General features: G+C 40.9%; 2 protein-coding genes across 2 annotated transcripts in view; both read right to left on the minus strand.

Annotated features, from left to right (window-relative positions):
* bmper (BMP binding endothelial regulator) overlaps positions 1-3,568 on the minus strand; it is a 38,086-nt gene extending 34,518 nt beyond the window's left edge. Inside the window, exon 1 of the mRNA XM_067600499.1 lies at positions 2,267-3,568. Coding sequence (XP_067456600.1) covers positions 2,267-2,372 — 106 coding nt within the window. The 5' untranslated portion in view covers positions 2,373-3,568. The remainder of the gene's footprint in view (positions 1-2,266) is intronic.
* A 12,466-nt stretch (positions 3,569-16,034) lies between these two features.
* Positions 16,035-21,831, minus strand: part of bbs9 (Bardet-Biedl syndrome 9) — a 196,700-nt gene continuing 190,903 nt past the window's right edge. The window contains exon 22 of the mRNA XM_067600493.1: positions 16,035-19,270. Within this exon, the coding sequence (XP_067456594.1) occupies positions 18,906-19,270 (365 nt within the window). The 3' untranslated portion in view covers positions 16,035-18,905. The remainder of the gene's footprint in view (positions 19,271-21,831) is intronic.

A 21,831-nucleotide genomic window follows, 5' to 3' on the forward strand; every position in this document is an offset into this window, starting at 1 on the left:
AGTTGGTAATACTGTTTTGTATATTCATTATAGTAAGATCTATGTATATATAAGTCACATGACATGAATGGACTGTAGCTTATATAAGGGAACCGGAAATAAACTCAGATACCATCCTGATGAAGGCGAGACAGCTGAAAACATTTGGTGAATAAAGAAAAGTGTCCTGGAAGAGAGTTAAGATTTAATTTAGATGAAAGTAGCTGAATTTGCAAACGTCACAGTCTAACGAATCTCTTATGAAGCACAAACATGTTATCTGGGAGCCAAAATGCAAGTTTTAGTTCTTTGAAGGTTGATTTTTGATCTCAGTTCTATAAATATAGCTTTTAAAAAAAAACCTTCATAGATTTGATAAGACATCAGAGGGTTTCAGATTTGATTAGCAGCTTTGATAAAGCGCCATTCAACCAGCCAGACTCTAGTGGAGAGAAGAAGATGAGGATGACATGCAACAAGTGTCCTGGAGTAACACACACGATCCTGAAGCCAACAGGATGACCTCTGTACCCGCCGCTCCACCTGCTGCAGTGACACATTCAACTGTTGGGACTATAAGACCTCAAACAGCCCAGAACCCTCCGCTCTGTGGTCGAGCAGACAATAGACAGATGATACAGTGCATATTTGGGATGCCAGGTGGAGGAATCTGATCTGTTGGGATCAGAGTGTTGCAGCTTCCTCAGCTGATACAGAGTTGGTTCTCAGAGGTTCTCCACACTGTTTCATGTCAAACAGATACACATGTTTGTCCACAGAGACCCATCTGGTACAGGTTTGATCCCCAGAATTCCCATCTGATTCCCATCTTTCTGTGTTTGCTCCAGGACAGTAGATACCAGCAAAGACAGAGGGGGAAACCCTTAACATGAGAAATTATTCTTATCAGCGCTGGAAGCGGATGTGCATAAAGCCATTTATGACTTTTTCCCTCATGTCATGTGGAGGTTTATATTAATGTTTACAGCTGAAGAGAAAGTGAAACCTCTGTTCCCAATCAGCTTTATCATAGATTTTCTCCTTTTGCTAATGAAATTATCATGAAATTCAACCACTGTCGTCATGGAAACCCGCCCTGTAGCCACCGAAACCAAATAAATAACCATAATCAAATGTATGTAATCTAATGCCCTTTCCTCAAAGTGCCAGAGGAGGCAGGTTAAGTCAGTAAAAGCAGGTCAGCCGCAGAAGTCTCGTCCCTCACGCTGCTGTTTACCCAGAGATAAGACGCATGTGGGCCGGCTGTGCTGAGCCCGGCTTGCGCACTACACCACAACCACCTTTCTCTCTCTCTCTCTCTCTCTCTCTCTCCCTCCCCGTTTCAACTATTCTCACTTCTCAAAGGCGCTGCGGGGCAAACAAACGATATGCTATGATGCAATGCGGCTGTCAGGCGGCTTTGAAGCAGGGGGAGAAGGCCGGGGAGAGAGAGAGAGAGAGAGAGAGAGAGAGAGGCAGGAGAGGCCTCTCAGGAGAAACTGTTAAATTAGAGCTGATTAAAAGTGATTTACAGTTAACAGCCCGCTTCTAACTTTTTTTTATAAAGCGGGTTAATTATAACCTCTAGTGGCACAAACAACAATTTGAGTAAAGATCATAATTTTACGCAGACTTTAGCCCTTAAAATCAAATCCTTGCACGATTTTTAAAGGTTTCATCTATAATACTTGGCAGCCTGGAAACTATTTCTGCATATAAGAAGCGTGCCAGAGTTGATCCTCTATAGTCTGGAAGAAACGGACCAATTCCCTGCATGGAGATACATACACTGTTTAAACTAGTATGGATGTTTTTTTAATATCCATCGGTGGAATGTCATCTGAACTCCCAAATTCAAGATTTAGGAGAGTTTCTGCAAGAAAATCCACCAAAAACTCAAATATACAAATGTCTCCACTTGCAGAAACATTTTAACCATATTTACTGTGAGGTAAAAGCATAAATTAAGAGTGTCGGTGATGCAAAATATAAGAGGAAAATTGTAAAAGACAACGTATGAGTGTTTTTCCCACATTTTGAACATGCGCCAAACTGGAGGTTATCGATCATTTGTGACGAGCATTTTACTTCACCACCTCATTACTGCTGCTCAGATATATTAGAAGTGGTGTGGCTTTGATATGGTGCGCTCCCCAGGCGGAGTAAAGACAGACTGAGAGAGCGAGGAGACGCGGCAGACTAAATAAACGGGCGTTTGGGTAGATTTTTACGCACGGTGGGTGTTATGATGTGTTATTATGAAGCCATATAATCCTTTTAATCCTACCTGTAATTAGCGGAGAGGAGGACCGGGGCGTTTGGAGCAGCAACAAAAAGCAGAAGAGAAGCCTACAGGTGGACCAGGAGGGAGGGTTCAAGCAGCAGAGCAACATCCTCGACTTCGCTCCCGGTGGGGAGAAGATATCAAAGAGTTTTGGTGAAAAACGTCGGAACCAATAAATAAAAAATCAATCCAAAGGAAAAACGAAGATAAAGTGAAAGAGATCCACGTTCAGCGTTGCTCCTGCTACTTTCTGCTCTTTATTCCAGCCCGGAGATTTTAAAAAAAGAAGAAGAAGAAGAAGAAGAAGAAGAAGAAGTCCTCAGTTTGTTCGTTTGCGCTGAAATGCAAAGCGACAATCAGTGAGACGCGCGGAGATTACAGCGACATTAAAATGACAAAGACGCGCCGACGGACAGGAGACAGCGGGGCTGCTCATGTCGCGTGAGCAGAAAACAAGAGTCCGTAGAGGAATTTAAAAAAATAAAAAATAAAAAATAAAACATTTAGAAAGAAAATCTGAATGAAAATCCCCGCGCGCGTGTTGTGAGGATCCTGAGAGGAGCGGAGGACAGTCAGAAGAGTCCAAAACCAAAAGTGCCTGAGGTGATCTGAGCGCAGATAAAAATACACAGCTGATTTATAACAGCTGGAGAGATTTAAAACGGATCTGACTTCCTGTCGACAAGTCAGTCAGTGAAGTTTTTTTTCCAGGGAGAAGGCTCTTCTCAATCTGCGCTCCCGAATCCAAAAGTCCGTTTGGCACATGGATGCTCGATGCAGACTGTCCAGGAGGAGTGGACTGCACTCTCTCTCTCTCTCTCTCTCTCTAACCCTCTAACTCTCTCTCTCTCTCTTTGAGCAGTGTAAAGAGCCGACCTTCCTCTCCTCCTCCTCCTCTGGTATTAAAGCGGACCTCTGGTGTCGGAGCGCACCACGGAGCCAGAAAGTCCTGCCTCCTCTGTTAAACCCGGGACCTCCTCCTGCCTCCAGACCTTTTCCAAAACCTCCTTCCAGACCCTCTCCGGTCCTCTCCTCCGGCAGATCTCCTGCAGACTTCTTCAGGCCCTCCTCCTCCTCCTCCTCCTCTTCCTCCTCCAGACCTCCACTTGTTATTTTAAGTTTTTTAATCATCACAGTGTCTCTGCTCTTCTCTGCTCCTGTCTGCCTGTACCTTTGTGAACTATAAAGCTCCGCGTGCGTGTGTGCGCGTGTCTGTGTGTGTGTGTGTGAGAGAGAGAGAGAGAGAGAGAGAGAGAGAGAGAGAGAGAGAGAGAGAGAGAGAGAGAGAGAGAGAGAGAGAGAGAGAGAGAGAGACCAACCTCCTGCTTTGGGATCCAGTTTCATTACCAACAAGCCAGGGGAGCCAAATGTACTTCATGTCTCTGTGCTGTAATTTTAAGTGTTTTAGAGGAAGAAGAAAAATATTAAAAGAAGGAGGCCTGAAGTCAAGTGCACCACGTGCTTCTCCTGCAGTCTGATTCCTGCAAAAGCAGAAACAGAAGTAAAACTTTAACATACATTTATATAATATAAATAAAAGTCCCAGAGTCGAACAAACTGGCAAAACTTGCACAAAATCTAAAAAGCTTCCTTCTCTTCAAGAGCTCATTCAAACTCTGCTGAGTTTAACTGTTACTGGTAGGAGAATGTAGATGTGACTGTCATAAAGAAAGACAAATGTTTTTATGTAAAACATTTACTTTTTCAGATCCTGCACAGATTTTTTGTTCCCTTTCTTAATGATTCTTAGTATTTCTTGCTTTATTTGGAAACAAGTTTGCACTGTTTAACATTCCTTCTCATGCGTACAAAAGTGACGAAAGTATGCAGGTATTGCTTCATACTTCAGTGCACTTACTTCCTCATAGTTCCAGTTAAAGGGAAATCTAAATGCTACAGTATACAATATGTTAGACAACAACATTCTTTCAACTTTGCAGCAGCAGTTTTTGGAAGATGCACAATGACGGTTCCATAAAGAAAGGCTCAACCATCCAGTTTGGTGTAGAAGAAGAACTTGACTTGGTCCTGACTTCAACCAACATCCAACACCGTCAGACCTTATCACCCATCATCATCACTGATGCTCTTGTGGCTGAATGAGAGCAAATCTCTGCAGCCGGGTTCTAAAATTTGCTGGAAAAGCTTGAAACCAGAGAAGTGGAGGCTGTTTTTGTGAAATATTTAGTTGACCACATACTTTTGTCCGTGTAGTCTACTTTATCTGTTGATCTGCATGTTTTTAGATCCAAACATCAGGCCAATGAAGCTTTGCTGCATGGAATATTCATGCTTTATGTTTATCATAATTTATTCCATCACTGCTGTGCAAAATAAACCTTGTGCTTGTCAAAGAGCAGTCATGGACCTATTTGGGACTCTTGAAAGGGTCAGAGGTCAATGCTTCCCAAAATGAGGTCTGGGGGACCTCAGAGAGACAGTGATGAGACCCTGACAGGGCCCTCAGTGAGCCCTGTCAGAAAAGAACAATGTGTGTTTTCATTTCATATCTAAATATGAACCAGAAGCTACAAGAAAATCTTTTAATTGACACAAAACAACATTAATTTTGCAGTTGTGGGTGTAACGTGTTTATTTACTGTTGTGCAAACATCTTCTTGTCAAACTCAATATGCTCCTCCAACATATAAAACTGCTCTACATTTTAGCATTATGTTCTCATAAATCAGCAGTCTGGAGTCGACATTAAAGTCTTATGTGACAGATGAGGCGGGCTGCGTGACAGTATATGTGTGTGTGTGTGTGTGTGTGTGTGTGTGTGTGTGTGTGTGTGTGTCTGGCCTTTGCTGGCTCTTTAAAGTGAAGCTCGTCAGAAGCTCAGACGGGGAGGAAAAGCGAGTCTTCAAAGAAATAATTAGGACCCACCCAGCAGCTTTTAACTGAGAATCAGCCGCCGCTCAATCTGTGCTGCTGCTGCTGCTGCTGCTGGAAACACACAAGCCAAGCATGCACGGCCCAGGTGTGTGTGTGTGTGTGTCAAAAACAAGAAGAAAACAACATATAATGTGTGTTAAAAATAGATCATATATGAAACAAGTGTGCTTATTAGATGTTTAGAGTGTTTCAGTGTGTGTGAGAGGCTGAATTTCAGTAATATTAGCCACTAGATGGCAACAGAGAGAGGTAGGGAAGATGACCTGGTCTGACCGCACACACACACACACACACACATACACACACACACACACACACACACACACACACACACACACACACACACACACACACACACACACACACACACACACACACACACTTCACAGGAGCTGACAGGAGCAGGAAAGTCAGTGTCTCAGTCAAGGACGCTGCAGCAGCTCATCATGATGCTGCTGAGACGACACTCAAATTTAAAAAAATAATCTGCTGCAGCTTTAAGAATGAAAACAGGAAGTTTTAGAAATTAATTAGAACTTGATAAAGATCAATTTAGATATATGTTTTTAAGTTCCTGACTTGTGTTGCATGCCTGCTGCTGGGTTATGATTAAATTCACAGAACAGAAAAAAGCATCACTAAATGTAAAGTTATGGTCAGACTGTAACTTTTATAAAGGTAAGAGGAAGTGTATATAAAAAGTAGTAAATGGTAAAAAAAGCAGCTTTAATGTACATGTTTTCCTGCTTTTCTCAGTTAAATTGTAAATCTGAAACGCTTTGGCATTGAAAGTAGACAGTACATAAACTTAAACTTACGGTAAAGTTATTTAAGCTAAAAGTATTTCAATAAATCTCCTGAAAAAAGAAAAAAGAAGGTCTGTAGAGACTTAAACCATTTTTCAAGACATTGAGCTTCTCTCCTTCACCCACATAACAATTATTACATGTGCAAGTCTTTCCCCAAAGCTGCTAGAAGCAAAATTTCCTGATAGAAGATTTGGATTTGTCTGAGAAAAGCAGTTTTTGTTGACAAAAAGTGCATTGCTTCTCATTTTAAATGAAAACTGGAAGGAGAGCAGTAAAACAGTGATACATCAAGACAGAATGGGTGAGGAGGTGATGAAAGAGGAGGTGGAGGAGGAGGAGGAGAGGATGGAGGTGGAGGAGGAAGAGGGGAATTTCAAGCCAATATAGAAAGTTATATTTAAGCATTTAGTTGAGCAACGTCCAGTGAGAAAACAAGCAGAAAAAGCTTCGTTCACATATCGTGTTTCACCCAAACATAGCAAATTTCAACACCAGAATTTGAGAGATTTTGCAAGTTTCCTGTAACCACTCAAACAAAATACAAGAGTGAAACCAAATAAAGAGCAAAAGGAGGAAATCAAAATGATTTTTTCATGAGTTCCACAGTCCACAAGGCTTAAAACATGTGGTCTGAAGACCTCAAAGCATCATTGACATGCTCCCAGACTGCAACAGTAGAAATTATCCTCGTTAGATAATGTTGTAGATCATATTTCCTCAACCACTACGAAAAAAGCAAATGTCAGAGAGCTACGAAGAGAAAACAAACGATTTCTTTTAAAGGTTCGTTTGTGGAGTGGTGTTGAAACAAAGAGGAACAGGTGAAACTAAGTGAAGAGTTTTTCTGCTCTGTGATGAACCGTGTTGCTGCTGCAGGACCGACCTGCAGTGAATGATGCCCTCAGAGGATTTTTTTGAACGTCCTCCTGCTTCAGACCGGCAGCAGACGAGAGGCGGGGCCCCGGCCCCGAGGTTAAAGCCCCCTGCAGCCACCAGGTCTGGCTCTGAGAGGCTGGGTGGGTGGGTGGGGGGGGGGGGGGGGGGGGGGGGATAGACCCAGCTGTCTGACTCAGGCTACACCAGGAGCTTTTCTCCTCTACAAGAACTTTTCCAGGAACCCTGAACCCACACCTGGAGGAACCAGGATCTAAATATAGTTGTTGTGACGCACGCAACGTTTGTTTAGAAAAGTGATAAATGAGGTTACTTACGTCTGACGTTCAAGAGCTAAACTTCACTGAGTGGTAACAAACACACACACACACACACACACACACACACACACACACACACACACACACACACACACACAGCTTGCAGGCTGAATTTTGGGGAAATGTGTATAAAATCGTAAATATCAAAACATTTAAAACATCTGATGTAACCATAAGAATATGTTTTAGATTTGAATTAGAGAAGGATGATACAGTTGAAATCAAATATGAATTAAACTTTTTTTCCAATATTTATACACTTTATACCACAATATGTTACATGTGCACAAAATATGTAAACGAAAAAACTTAATTTAAGCAATGTTTGTTCCACTTCAGACAAAACTGTCAATAAACTATTTTATTATTACAGTTTGCTGACTGAAACAATAACAATACGATTCTACTGAAAATCAATTAAAAATTTAAATGATTAAATGATTAAATGATCGCCCAGTCATGGTTTGAAAATGTCACTGTAAGCATCACATACTGCAGGGTTAAAGGTTTGGAATGACTGCAACAGCTACTTTAAAGCTGCTATAATCAACTTTTAAATTAAAAGACGAGAGGAAAATTATCACCTGACTCAGCTCTATGAAGACTCTCAGCATCTTTCATCTCAATGTCTTAATTTTACAGCTGCAACTTTACTCTTCTGGTTCACTCTCAGAGCTCTCATAGCATCGTTTTCAGAGAAATAGCTCTAAAAACCTGCTCAGCACCAAACAGCAAACAGACACAGTTAGCTGTAGACTAGCTGGTGAACAGAGTGGAGCATTTAGCAGCTAAAGAGCCAGATATTCCCCTCAGGAGTCGGTAGAGAACAAAAACAGAAGCTAAAAGAGAGTAAATATTGGATTTAGATTCATCAGGTGGTTGGAAATTTACCTCCAAATGAAGACGAGTGATTCTCTGCATCTGCTGAACGTCTAAATCAGCAACCGTTTCCTAATAAATTAAATAAAAAGGTGTACGTTTTGTGTTTACAGCTTGTTTCTGCTGCTCTTAAGAAACAGGATAAAGCCACATATCAGATCAGTTATACATCTGAAGGATTCTTCTCCTACAGCTGTTGGATGGAGACTGAAGTCTGTAACACAAAGGGTGGAGCTACACAATAAAAAAAAACACAATTTGTGACATGTAATTGTTTGTATTTTACATCCTTGTAAGTACATAAACTGCAGATATTTTATGGAGCTTTTTTATGAACTATTTGATGTCATATATATCCACCCTGGAGACAGACATATAAAGAGTGAAAGGTTTCATTCTGTCTATATTTCCGGATGTAAAGAAGTGTTTTTTCCATGTCTCCGTCAGGGGGAGGAGAAGTATTTTGTTAGAGAGCTGCAGAATTAGTTTGGGGAGGTCTGGGATCTATCACACTCCATCCTCTCCCGGGTTTACAAGCTTCTCACAGGGAAGTCGGGCTTCGGGTTAATCTCTTGGCGTGTATCGCTGTTGTCGGACCGAAGCCACGTATATCTGCAGAAAGTCCGTTTTTTTTTTTTTCAGGAAGGAAGAAAGGAATGCTTTTCTTACAGGTTTCAAGGGCCCAGAGGTCATGATGCTCACTCAGCACATAATTGACTTTGTAAAACTTCAGCTCAGCTAAGAAAAAGAAAAACAGTCAAAATTGCAGTTGTGAGGTTGAGGTTTTTTTTTTTTCTCTGCATGATTGCAGCAGAGTTCAGTTTTCAGGTTCTTACCTGCTGCTGCTCTGGACCACAACATGATGGTGAATTTCAAGTTAAATCATCATATTTACCTGTTTATACTGACGTGTCTGAATATTTGACCTAGCTGGTGTGCAGATAATGAGGAAACAGGGTTGTAGCCTACCTGTGGACACTAATGCCTCGACTGCTGGGGGACTTCCCATGATGCACTGAGCTCCTCTCCGTCTGTATGCATTCATGTAACATCAATGCATGTCACTAACTTGGCTTCTTCCCTGGGTTGCAGGCCGAGCCTGCGCGGTCCTTCGCAGTCCTGTTGGCGTCCTTCCCTGCTGCTGCTATTGCTGCTGTTATCGTCTCTCTCTCTCAACCCAACCGGTCAAAGCAGACGGCCGCCCACCAAGAGCCGGGTTCTGCTTGAGGTTTCTACCCGTTTAAGGGGAGTTTTTCCTTACATCTGTCGCCAAGTGCTTGCTCATGGGGGAATTGTTGGGTCTCTGTAAATTAAAGAGTACGGTCTAGACCTGCTCTATGTGAAAAGTGCCCTGAGATGACTTTTGTTGTGATTTGGCGCTATATAAATAAAAACTGATTGATTAATGATTGATGCCACTCACCTGTGCTCAGGCCTGGTCACACCAGAAAGTGGCACAGAGAAGTTTATCCATGTGTCTTGTTGGAAATACAGACGGGTGACAAATTAAAGGAAAAACTAATATAAAGTGTTTTAGCTTCAGAGCTCAGAGATTCTACAGTCTCTGAGCTCTACAAAAGATATTCTCTCATATGGTGTTTTGATGATGGTGGTGAAGAGCGCTGTCTAACACGTCAGTCCAAAATCTCCCATAGGTGTTCAGTTGGGTTGAGACCAGGTGACTGTGAAGGTCATAGCATGATGATTCACGTCATTTTCATCCTCATCAAACTCATTCAGTGATCCCTCGTTCCCTGTTGTCATCCTGGAAGAGAGACCACTCCCATCAGGATAGGAATGTTTCCTCACAGGATAAAGGTGATGAGTCAGAACAGCTTTGTATTGATTTGCAGTGACTCTTCCCTTAAATTTTATTCTGCAGCATAACAACGAGCCCAAAACATCCAGCCAGAGTCAAAAACAACATCACGGAGTCAGTCTGGGATTAACATGAAGAGACAGAAGCAGCTGAGACAGCAAAACTTCTCCGAGACGCAGGAACAACCGACCTGCCGAGTACCTGAAACACTGTGAGCAGGTGAACCGAAGAGAACTGCTGCTGGTTTAAAGGCAAAGCTGCTCACAGCAAATACTGATTTAATTTAGGTATCAAGTTAAATGATAAATAAAAATTATGAATGTCATTATTTTTGAAAGCATCCTCACTTCACTTACTGCTTAAAACTTTTGCTGAGTACTGAGCGTCCTCTTTTAACATTTAAAGCTTTCATAAAATGAGCATTTTCAATTTAGTTTTGTATATTTTTTCACTATTAATCTGTTTTTGTTGTGGATATTTTATCGTCTCTGACACGAGACGAGAGCGGGTTAACAAAGGTTGTGGCGGCGCTACGTCTGAATCTCCAGCAAACACAGACCAACAGTAAATACTGAGTGATCTGGTCGTGTTGTTCAGGAGATTTTCCATTATTTATATTCTTTTATGGCAAATATATTACATTTATATGTTCTAATAAACCAAGAATCAACCACTGACATTCATCATTAAACTGATATCATGAATATCTAAAATATATTCTCTTTTATGTTTCCACACAGAACATAATATTTTAACAAAACTTGAGGGGAAGAAAAACACAATGTAGCTGCGTTTCTATGGAAACAAAATATATTTCTGGTAATTTTCCTCTGGGATCAAAACATGGGATCAGTATTGTTCACACACACACACACACACACAAAAAAAGAAATCTGAGCCACTTAAGTTCCCTGTGGCAGAGGTGAAACACTGCTGACGCTTCAAATCTGCAGCGAGAGTAAAATGATGCGGCAATTATCTAATCCAGTTTGTTTACGCCTTAAAGCCCCAGAGACAGAAATAACCCCCCCCCCGACAGAGCCGTGTCTGCTCCGCGACGTCTAAATCCAAACTCTGCTTTTATTACATTCTGTCCAAATTGCTGCGGCCCGGTTACACTTTGATTGTTAAGACGTATTGTTGTTTGATGTTTTTTAACTGTTGGGTGTGTGTGTGCAGCCGTGTTCGGTGGTTCCTCACATCAGAGCTGGTTTTACTGGACTGAAGGCGTTAAAGTGGAAAGAAGTTACCGAAGAGAAGCTGGAAAAAGAGTTTAAAGTCAGAAATACAAAAACAAAAGGAACCAGAGAGCAGCGGAGGAGGAGAGGGAGACAGCGGGGTGCAACTTCAGAAGAAAGAGTGATGAGAGACAGAGAAGTAAAAGAGGGGAAGGGATGAAGAGGAGAGGAGAAGAAGGGGAAGAATTTGTTTTATGAGAGAAAAATGAAGTGAGACAATAGAAGAGAAATGAGCCGGCATGTCCACTGGATGTCTGTTGTGGTTCACATGTCAGCTGGAGGCTTTTCAGAAGCAGAGCGTCTCCTAAATATTTGTTCTTTAGCAAACACATTTCCTGTACTGTTTAGACTCGTTTCGGTTCCAGTTTTTTCTTTTTGTGTGTTTTACAGGAATATTACATAACCTTTATTTAATCAGGTATTCAGGTAATTCAGATCAAGATTTCTTTTGCAAAGAGAGTCCTGAGTGAGTAAAACAGAAGAGACACACAACATACAGCAGCTCTAAAACGTCCAGAAATATTAAGTTAAATTCATCCAATGGAAAAAGAGTTTTTATTGACATACATGTGATTCTCATTTGTGAATCATTTGTATGTTTAACCCATAAGAACCATATTTCTCCTTAAAGGAAAATTATGGGGAATATAAAACAGACCAAATGAACCACAAGGAACACATTTCAGATTTTTTTTTTTTGAAATTCTACCTTCAGTGTAAAAGATCTGTAAGGTAACATATATGTCATAACAATATTTCCTTAACTTGTTTTATATCAGTTTGTTCAAGAAATGTGGTCAGAACAGGTTAAATGTAATACTTAATCTTATTAAAGCATCAGAATTGTTAAATGGGTTGAAACTTACCTTTAGTAACAAAAAACAAGCTTCTTTTTTTTTTTAAATTGGCTAGTTCTGTCACATTTGCTGACCAGGCACACCGCCATTTGGAAGTGATGTCATGGGTACACAGATTCACACACATTGTCACATGACTGCACCAGGATGTTCAGTAGATGTCACTTTAGGGACTTCATGGGTTGAAATCAAGGATAAAGCTGTATGAGGAATTTTCCAGAGCACTGAAAGGGTCGGTGACACCTGTGTCACCATGGGTTCTTATGGGTTAATGTGGTAACTGATGTACTTTACTCATTTTAATAATTTTATCCTTTGTAGCTGTAATTCTTGAATATTGTAAAATCACAACATCCCTTCCCCTACTGCACAGATTTCATCAGAGAAGTGACACAAACTGACATGAAAAACGATAACCCTAACCCCTAACCCTAACCCCTAGCCCTAACCCCTAACCCTACCCCTTAACCCCTAACCCTACCCTCACCTAACCCCTAACCCTACCCCTTAACCCCTAACCCTACCCTAACCCTAACCTAACCCCTAACCCTACCCCTTAACCCCTAACCCTACCCTCACCTAACCCCTAACCCTACCCCTTAACCCCTAACCCTACCCCTTAACCCTACCCCTAACCATAATCCTAACTCTACCCTAACCATAACCCTAACCTAATCTAACCCTACCCCAACCCTACCCCTTAACCCCTAACCCTAACCATAACCCTAACTCTACCCTAACCATAACCCTAACCTAACCCTACCCCTAACCATAACCCCTAACCATAACCCTAACTCTACCCTAACCATAACCCTAACCTAATCTAACCCTACCCCTAACCCTACCCCTAACCCTAACCATAACCCTAACCTAACCCTACCCCTAACCATAACCCTAACTCTACCCTAACCATAACCCTAACCTAACCCTACCCCTAACCATAACCCTAACCATAACCCTAACCTAACCTAACCCTACCCCTTAACCCCTAACCCTACCCTAACCCTAACCATAACCCTAACTCTAACCTAAGTCCATAGAAGTCAACGTCAGTAACAAATAAAATGTGTCACTAGATACTAATTTCATGTCTTATTATCAAATAATACAGACAATTTATATCCACAAGGAAATTTCATCCTTTGGAGATTGAAACAGAACTAGACCTTGAACATTTAGATACCAAACCATAAAAAAAGTCAATGCAGCTGCATCCAGTGGACACTGGGGGTAAAAGAGTGACTTAGTGTTGCACTTTCATAGGGGTGAAAGACTTAAAAACAGGTTAAAGATGGTCAGACATCAAGATATCCTCACTATTAGTGCTTCGTATCAAGCGTTAAGCTCTAAAAACACTGGATCCAACACATCCAATGATGCAACCCAGCAGTGTCGTCAACGAACGCTACGTCCCCCGTTCTCCACATGACTAGTAAATTGATTTTGACATGTAAAAATCTGCAGGGAAAGAGCCATGAACTAGAGGAATTATAAGGTTTCGGCTTGATTCTTTCCAACACAACGAAGTGTTTTGGGAGACATTTCATTTCTATGATTTATTCATTTCAGGTTGACCATTTCTCTTCGTTGGTATCCAAAAAACAGTGGTTGTGTAAGACACAAATCTTATGTTTTACCACTCAGCAAAGTTTATTATTCTAAACAAATATCCAAAACAAAAATGCCAAACAGTTTGTGGCCCTTGGATGCAAAGACTTTTTTTTTTTTAAGGATTTGAAATATGGCCAAAGAAATTAAGTTGGAAGCAGTAAATTTTTTTCTGGTGGACAAAGAAGGTAAAGTTCCTGAGTTCTTGAAAAATGTTCCAGACTTCTAGGAAAAAGTTCCTGTGGGTGGAGAAAAGGGGGCTAAAAAACTACTGAAAGAGGAAAGAAAATAACAAAGAGAGGCTGATAATTTTGTCAGAGTTGAAAGATGGAGGGATGGAGTGGAGTGGTGGGAAAAAAAAGGATAGAAAAAGGAAGCCAAATATGAAAATTAAAAGAGATGATGAAAGAAGGTAAATGTGAGAGAGCGGTTGGGAGAGAGTTGTTGAGAAAGGAAAGAAGGGGAAACGAACATTTGAACTGAGTTAAAAAAAAGAAACAGATGGAGAGAAAAGAAGAAAACTGATAAGGACTGATGAGAGAAGAGAGGTAATAACAGAAAAAGAAAAGATTTCAAGCTTTGAAAAGAAAGAAAAGATGAAGAGAAAATGTGATTTTTTTTGTGTGAGGTGTCAACAGAAAGATAAGTTTATTGATAGATGAAGGAGAGAAAAGGAGAAATTAAAGGAGAAAGAGATGAAGGGAAAGAACTAAAGAGAGTTTTTGTTAAAATGATGCAGGGATTAAACAGATATGAGCCGAGAGAAGTGAAATGAAAATATTTGAGTGAGTGAAAAAGGGAAATTCAGAGTGTTTTGCAGCAGTGTAACTCTATCTTCAGCGCTCCTACATGTACACAGACTGAGCGCCGCTGCCAAATTAAACAGCGGCGGCTCTGCTTTAGCACCGTTACCCAATCTGCAGACCTGCGACGTTTTACACGGAGCTCCGAAAAGAAAAGGAAGAGAAAAAAAAACAACAAAAACAATCACTTCAAAAGCCGTCAGACAGAATCCTGTTCACCGACTTGACAGCTGTAAGGTCGGTTTTGTAAATTTGTTCCGCAACTCTCCGGGGGAAACAGAGAAATGACAGAAATCGTGCTGCGTTTGAGGGATGATGGGAAAGTTGGAAATTCAGACTTTTGTTCAAGTGTAAAGGTTCTTTATGTTCAAGATGAAAACTCAAAAAAGATATTACAACCTCTTTTTTTTCCGAGATGTACTTGGCTGGATGAGGCTGTAAAAGCCTTATCCAGCCAAGTTAAACTCAGCATGTTTATAGAGATCTAAATACATAAATACACCTTATTTTAAAAGTACCCATTGCAGTTTCTGACTACTAGTAGTACCTTGAAGCAGTGCTTTTAAGAACAGTTTGTATGTTGTGTTGCGCATTAGGCACCAGTCTCCTAGAAATGTAAAAGTTTAGACATTTCAAGGTCTTTATTTTTAACCTGAGGCTCTACTGGAATATCTCTGCTCTCTGATTTACAGTTCATGGGGACAAACCTTAGCAACGACCTTAGCAACCAAGGCTACAGAACAGACAGCCGTTTACGATCATGCGTCATGAGCCGACGAGCAAGGTCGTCAGCAAGGTAGAAAAAAACAAAGCGTTGCAAACGATGCGTTCAGAGCAGGTTGAAGTTCTGGCTTTTGACTTGCAGGAAGCATTTCTACTAAGTTAACGTCACGTTTTGGAACTTTGACTTTAACATCCAAAACCATAACAGTATATAAATAACAGAAATCCAGGAAAAGCATAATATGTCTCCTTTAAGGTTAGTGAAAGATCATGTGTTCAATTAAATGTTAATGATGTGCTGCCAGAGCCTAAACATTAACATAAAAAGTTTAAAACTGCTGTAGTTTGTACCAGCAGATATTGCACTGCAAGATATTTTAGCAGGAACAAGAACTAAGTTGTCACTAAACATTTTACTCATAAGTTCAGTATTTTGCAACATTTTTCAGCTTGCAAAATACGTTAATTAACAAAATTTTCTCATTATGTTGAGGGAAAATTAAGCCAACATTACGTTTCCTGCAAAACATATTTGCTGTTTGAGTTTAGATGTATAAAAAAATATTTGTAGGAAGCAGAGTTGCATTAGGACACACATGTATGAGCATGACAATGCGTTGATGCAATACGCGTTCCCACCAACGCAAATTATTACATCTACTTACATCTTCAGCATCAGTGCAGAAGGAAGACGACCGAGTGCAGAACTGCTCCCAGTTCATCAGATGACTTTCAATCTGGAAGGAACTTAAACTGGCAGACGACGTCTTTTGGTAAAAATCAGCAGTTATTTGTCTTGCAGCTGTTTGAATTATAATCATTTCCATCCACACAAACAGAACAAAGACAGACGAGAAAATATGAGGTACTTTTTTCCAAATAACTGTTACAATAAACAAAATGACAATAAAACACTAACTGAAGGCTTTTGGTTACTTACAGTAGATTACTTTTATTACTAAATGTTTCATAAATAAAGTTTCATTCTCAAACGTCTCGGTCGGGGGATCTTCTTGAAGCTGCACAATAATCAATATTTTCAAAGATCGGTTGTTTTTGAAGTGCAGAACATCATATTTTTTTTGGAATGAATTGTGGCTATAAGAAGCAGACTCAGAACAGGAGCCTGGTACATGTGAACAGCTAATACAACAGTACAAAACCTACTCTACATTACAAACATTCAACGTATTCTGAGAGAACAACATGTGGTACCTTGTGTCCAATGGGAACCTTTATTACATCACCGTCCTCCGTTATCACAGCTCAAACTATGACGTGATAAAAGCTCCGAATATTTAAATATTAAAAACACTAAAAAAAAAAGAAAAAATACAGCCAAACTAGTTTCCCAATGGACAGAAGGGCTGAGGCTGAACATGGAGCAGGATTGACGTGCAGTGCAGAGCTGCTGGGATTGTCAATGGTTAAACTGGCACAGCATCTATGGCTAAAGTCTATAAGCTTCATGTCTGGAATAAAAACAGCTCAAAGCTCCTAAACTTCTGTGTGTGTGTGTGTGTGTGTTTGTGTGTGTGAGCCTTACATTTCTACAATGAAAAAAGAAAAAAAAGATCTACACCATTCAATCTTTAAAACTGTTCCAGGTGCACGTATGTGTCCAAAATGTGTCTCGATTTTGTGCCGTTAATCATTTTGTGGTGAATTCATCTCGAAAGAAAACACCTCTAATGGCTTTTTGATGAAATTGTGACATCTGGATTCTTTTAAAGCTCCTGATTAATTTTCAAGTTTACTAATAAAGTTGTTATGATATTCTGCACAGACAGTACGCTGTCTTGTAAACTTGTACACACAGTAAAATTGTTTGTCTAAGTTTTGAGATTTCTGCCTCCAAACATAACAAAATTACATTTGATAAAACAGTTTCTTTCCAAAAAAACTGTGTTGCTGTTTAACAGGACAAAACACAGACTGATTTGTTTTCATTGGAGCTTTCTGTCTGCAGATGAAATGGTCTCTAACGAATCAATCGACAGGGTGGACACTGTTTCTGGAAAGAAGTGCAACCGTTCAATCATTTAACCACCACAAATACAATCCCATTCACCTCCAGTCTACTGGGATGGAGGCAGGTAAGTATCTCACAATTAGGGGCTGAATTTCTTCAGTGCTAATGTCAATAAGACTATTTCCATATATTACTTTGTGGAATGTAAACATGTTTTTCTACAAAACCCCATTTTTCTATTGAAAAGAAGAAGATGATGAAGACGCATTTACGCTACTTTTTCACCAAATCCAGGAAACGCAATTTCATGTCTCACAGGTAACATTTGAAACTAAAAAGTATAAATATGACTGTGGTGAGATGACAATAAAGGTTCTTGAATCCTTGAAGAAGCACCCAAACTTCCCTTTTTTTTTTTTTTTTTAAATGGTAACCAAACCAGCCATAAAGAACTTTGCCTAAATAAAATACAGTCGACAATTGGCAAAATTTGGACTTAAATCAGTAAATATCTGAGAATATCTACAGTTTTCTATACTTTCTACTCAGAACCTGCACAAATCAACCAAAAACTATCTACATACCGATAGAAGTAGGAAAATATGTTTTTTTCTGTTGTAATTTGAGTGATCAACCCTTTAGCACCTTCTGTTTGTTTCTATTCAAACCTACACCTGTGTTTTATTTGAGACTCGTGCACCAGTAACGTTCGTCTTACTGTGTCGTATCAAAACGTATCGTACGGAGCTGCTAACAGACGACATAAGAGCCTAAAGAGTGCGTGTGATGTCTAAACATCTCTACTAATGTTCTTGAAGATGAGGTGAAGTTCCCTGCAGGCTCTCCTCTCCTTCCTGAAACTCCCTGATGGTTTCCACCGTACAAAAAAACAGTCTCAGGTTCGACGCCGCAGCACCAAATATGTGTCCATCAGCAGCCGCGTGTCCTTGAGTGTCCCAGATGAAAAAACAAAACTGACCGGAGGAGGTCAGAGGGGGAGGTGGTGGTGGTGGTGGTGGTGGTGGTGGCGGCTATAGGATGTGGCCTAGATGTACCCGGAAGCAACGGGGCAGCTGGACACGGCGTGCGGTTTATTCTTAGCGGCGAGGCGGGGGAGGGCTCTGGCGAGGCTTGGTGCCACGCGAGGGGGCGAGAGGGCAGTTTTGACGTCACATCCAGAAGCGTGCGTAGGCGAAGGGGGTGGTTTGGGGCCTGACTGGGATTAAGGAGGGCGCAGGGTTGTGGGTTCAACTGCTGCTGAGGCTGCTGAGATGAAGAAGAAGAAGATGAGGAGGAAGAAGAAGAGGAGGGAAGGAGAGAGTCAGCGAAAATGTCTGAGGAGAGGAGGAGGAGGAGGATTTCGCGTTTTTCCTCGCTCTCCGTGGGCTCAAACCTCACCGCAGCACACACACTCGAAAAACTACTAGATGTGGTGTGGTTCATCAGCAGCAGCACAGAGACATAGAGAGTGTGTGTGTGTGTGTGTGTGTGTTTGTGTGTTTGTGTGTGTGTGTGTGTGTTTGTGTGGATCTGCTATTACTAGACGATGTAAATACATGTCTGAGAGGAAATTTCTTTGCTACCGAGATGTGCGGCCTTGAGTATATTTACATGTAAATATATATTTAGACTGCATATGTGAACGTGTGGTGTCGAGTTATAGGGCCTGTATATGTTTACATGTCCACTGTATATACTGTACATATATGTATATTTATATGTGCCAGCCCCCTGTTTGTGTATGTGTTTGTGATATTTAGACATGTATCTTGTGTTTTGTTTATACACGTGTCTGTATGCATATCATGTGAGATTATTGCTCCGTTCAGCCCTCCGCAGCCTCTGGCTCCTTCTTCTTCTCTTTCACTTTTACGGACGACTTCCTGGACACTTTCTTGTCCCCCGACTCCTTGCTGGCCTCCTTCCCTTCCTTTGTTTCTTTGTCCTTCTTCTTCTCCTTTGACGACTCCTTCTTCTCCTTGGAGGAGGAGGATTCCTTCTTGGACTCCTTCTTCGTCTCCTCTTTGGGCTCTTTGCTTGAATCCTTCTTCGACTCCTTTTTCTCCTTGGACGACTCCTTCTTCTCCTTTTTCACCTCTTTGACCGTCTCCTCTGCGCCTCCTGCTTCTTCTTTCACGGTAGCCTCTGACGGCTCCCTGGACACCTCCTTCTTCTCTTTGGAGTCTTTATCTGAATGAGTAAAAAAGAAAGAAAGAGATGATTAATGCACACACCGAATCTCATTTACATTCAGTATTTTTCATTTTTTGGTGTCAGACAACTGAAAAGACATAAAACAGCGATTGATTCATAAATGCTAGCTGTTATCCAGGCTGCACGTTGATCAAATCACTGTTTTGTGACATAAACATGATTACAGGTATTTTCCTCTGCTGTGTGATTGTCTACATTGGCATTCATATTGTGTCTGAGCAGTCAAGTATCATCATTTTCATAAAGCTGTCTTCATGCACACTTAAATGCGACGCCAGCGGTTTCAGATTTATCCGATCTGGAGACTGTTTTAAAAAAAACAACCTTCCGTTGTCTGGTGTGAACTGGCTTTCTGTGGACAGAGTGTCAAAAAAAAAGAGATAAAGTTGTGCATTTTCTGATTTAGCTGACTCAGTGAGGACACACTTTCAACACAACTTCTCATGTTGAGATGAAAATCTGATACAATTCATTTCTTAATTGTATACAAGCAGGTCAGAAACACACTATTAGTAGCCTCTACCAGAGGTATTAGTAGTGCTGTATAAATAAAATTTGCTTACTTGCTAATATCTTAAGTATATCAGTATTAAGAGTGAGGGTCACTTAAATTTAAAAATGCATCCTTTTTTCTCCGTTTTGGATCGTATTTTTCTCAACCAAAAATTGAGTTTTTGGACATTCACCATGCTCGGTGGATAAATGTTAAAATGTATTTTAGTGTTTGTGGGGAAAACAGAGCTGCCTGGTCACAGTCGGGCAGTGTTACAGTAATTTTGTCGCCTCTAATTTTCTCTTGTGATCACTCGTTTTTAATGTCAGATGCTCATCAGCTGATCATAACCTGTATTCATGTGATTCTGTCTGAAAACTTTATGATCATAAATAGTGATTTGATCAGCAGCTTATGAATGACTGCTGGTTAACCTTGGTTGCCTGGCTTTGTGTGGACATTTTCTCAGACTAGATCTATACTGTATCACTTAAAATGCTGTTTTTAGTGTAAAAACGACTTGCATCCACACTAGGTTATTTTAGTAGAGACTTCTGTCCACTGTGAAACACCTGAGCAGCATCACACGGCTACATCTCCTCTTCGTTCTCTCATCAGTTGGCAAACAACAAAACTGCTGTGTATTTGGCTATACTGGCATAAAATAACTGATCACAGAGAAAGTTAAAAGCAACTACAGGTCGTCTTCTTACAGCAGCTTACGTCATCATTTAGCAAAGCTCTGTTTCCCCTCGTACACACTGTAACATCGAGCAGGAAAAGCTCCGTTTTTGGAGGATATTGGCTCAGTTTTATTCCGGATGGAGGGCGGAAATGAAGAGCAGCTTAGTGGCTCTCTCTAAAAGACAGACTGCCCTGACAGGGGTCGCGGTTTTAACGAGCCACTTGTTGTCTTAACAAACCACGACTTCACACGGGTCGTCACATTGTGAGTCAGTTCATCAGGAGTGAGAACGAGGATTAACTGACGTCTGCGCCGTCAGCTGCGTTTTGTTCTTCAAAGGTCTTTAGCATCAAGACAAACTGAGCGACAACAGCACCTGTTGCATGACAAAGGACCCCCACTTAACTAAAGTACGCCCCCCACCCCTGCCAAACACACACACACACCACACACACACTCTCTGCAACCCCGCCTCCTCCAGATTGGACTGGCTATGTGATAAGATGATAACGGGACTGTTGTCTGCCAACAATGAGACGCACTTCTTATCTCTATGGGAACGAAGAGGGTTTAGAGACTGGAGACTACAGCCTGGTATCTCCCTCTGTGTGTGTGTGTGTGTGTGTGTGTGTGTGTGTGTGTGTGGAGACTGTAGACCAAGAAGAGTCCTTAAAGTGTCTGCATGTGTCTACATGTGTGAATTTGTCTGTCTATGCATGTACATGGAGACTGCAGGCTGCTCCATAAAAGTGTGTGTGTGTGTTCACTGACTCCAGAGAGAACTTCTAATCAGACGGCTCATCGTCTAGGGCTTAAAGAGAGAGAGAGAGAGAGAGTCAGGTTGAGTGTGTGTGGCAGGCAGACGGGTGCCACCGACTGAAACAATTTCATTTTTTATAATGCAGGTTGCACAATGACAAGATTTTCTATTTTATTTTGTATTTTGCTGTAGAAGTTTTGTTAATTTCCACCCTTGATGATGCAGACGCCTGAAATTCATCTAGTAAATAAGATGAGTACAAAACATTTTCTACTTTGAGGATGCACACACAGCGAGTTTGAGCTTCGATGCAAGTCCATCAAGATTAAAACACATTGCACAACTCTTCTCCAGCTGCCACCATGCTTTATTCATGCTTTATATGGTGAATAAAGCACGGTGGAGCGGAGAAGAGTTGTGCTGCTTCATTTGGAACAAGTGAAATGAAGCAGCAGACAGACAAGAAGTTAAAAGGCAGATAAGGGAAAATTTGTTCTGCTCTGTAGACGCAGCTTTAACGTAGCTGTCTCTCACCACCAAACCAGACGCAAATAAATCTAAATAACCACATCACCTCAAAACTGTAACCAATAAACGTG

Source organism: Thunnus thynnus, chromosome 10, assembly GCF_963924715.1.
Source record: "Thunnus thynnus chromosome 10, fThuThy2.1, whole genome shotgun sequence".
Taxonomy (NCBI): domain Eukaryota; kingdom Metazoa; phylum Chordata; class Actinopteri; order Scombriformes; family Scombridae; genus Thunnus; species Thunnus thynnus.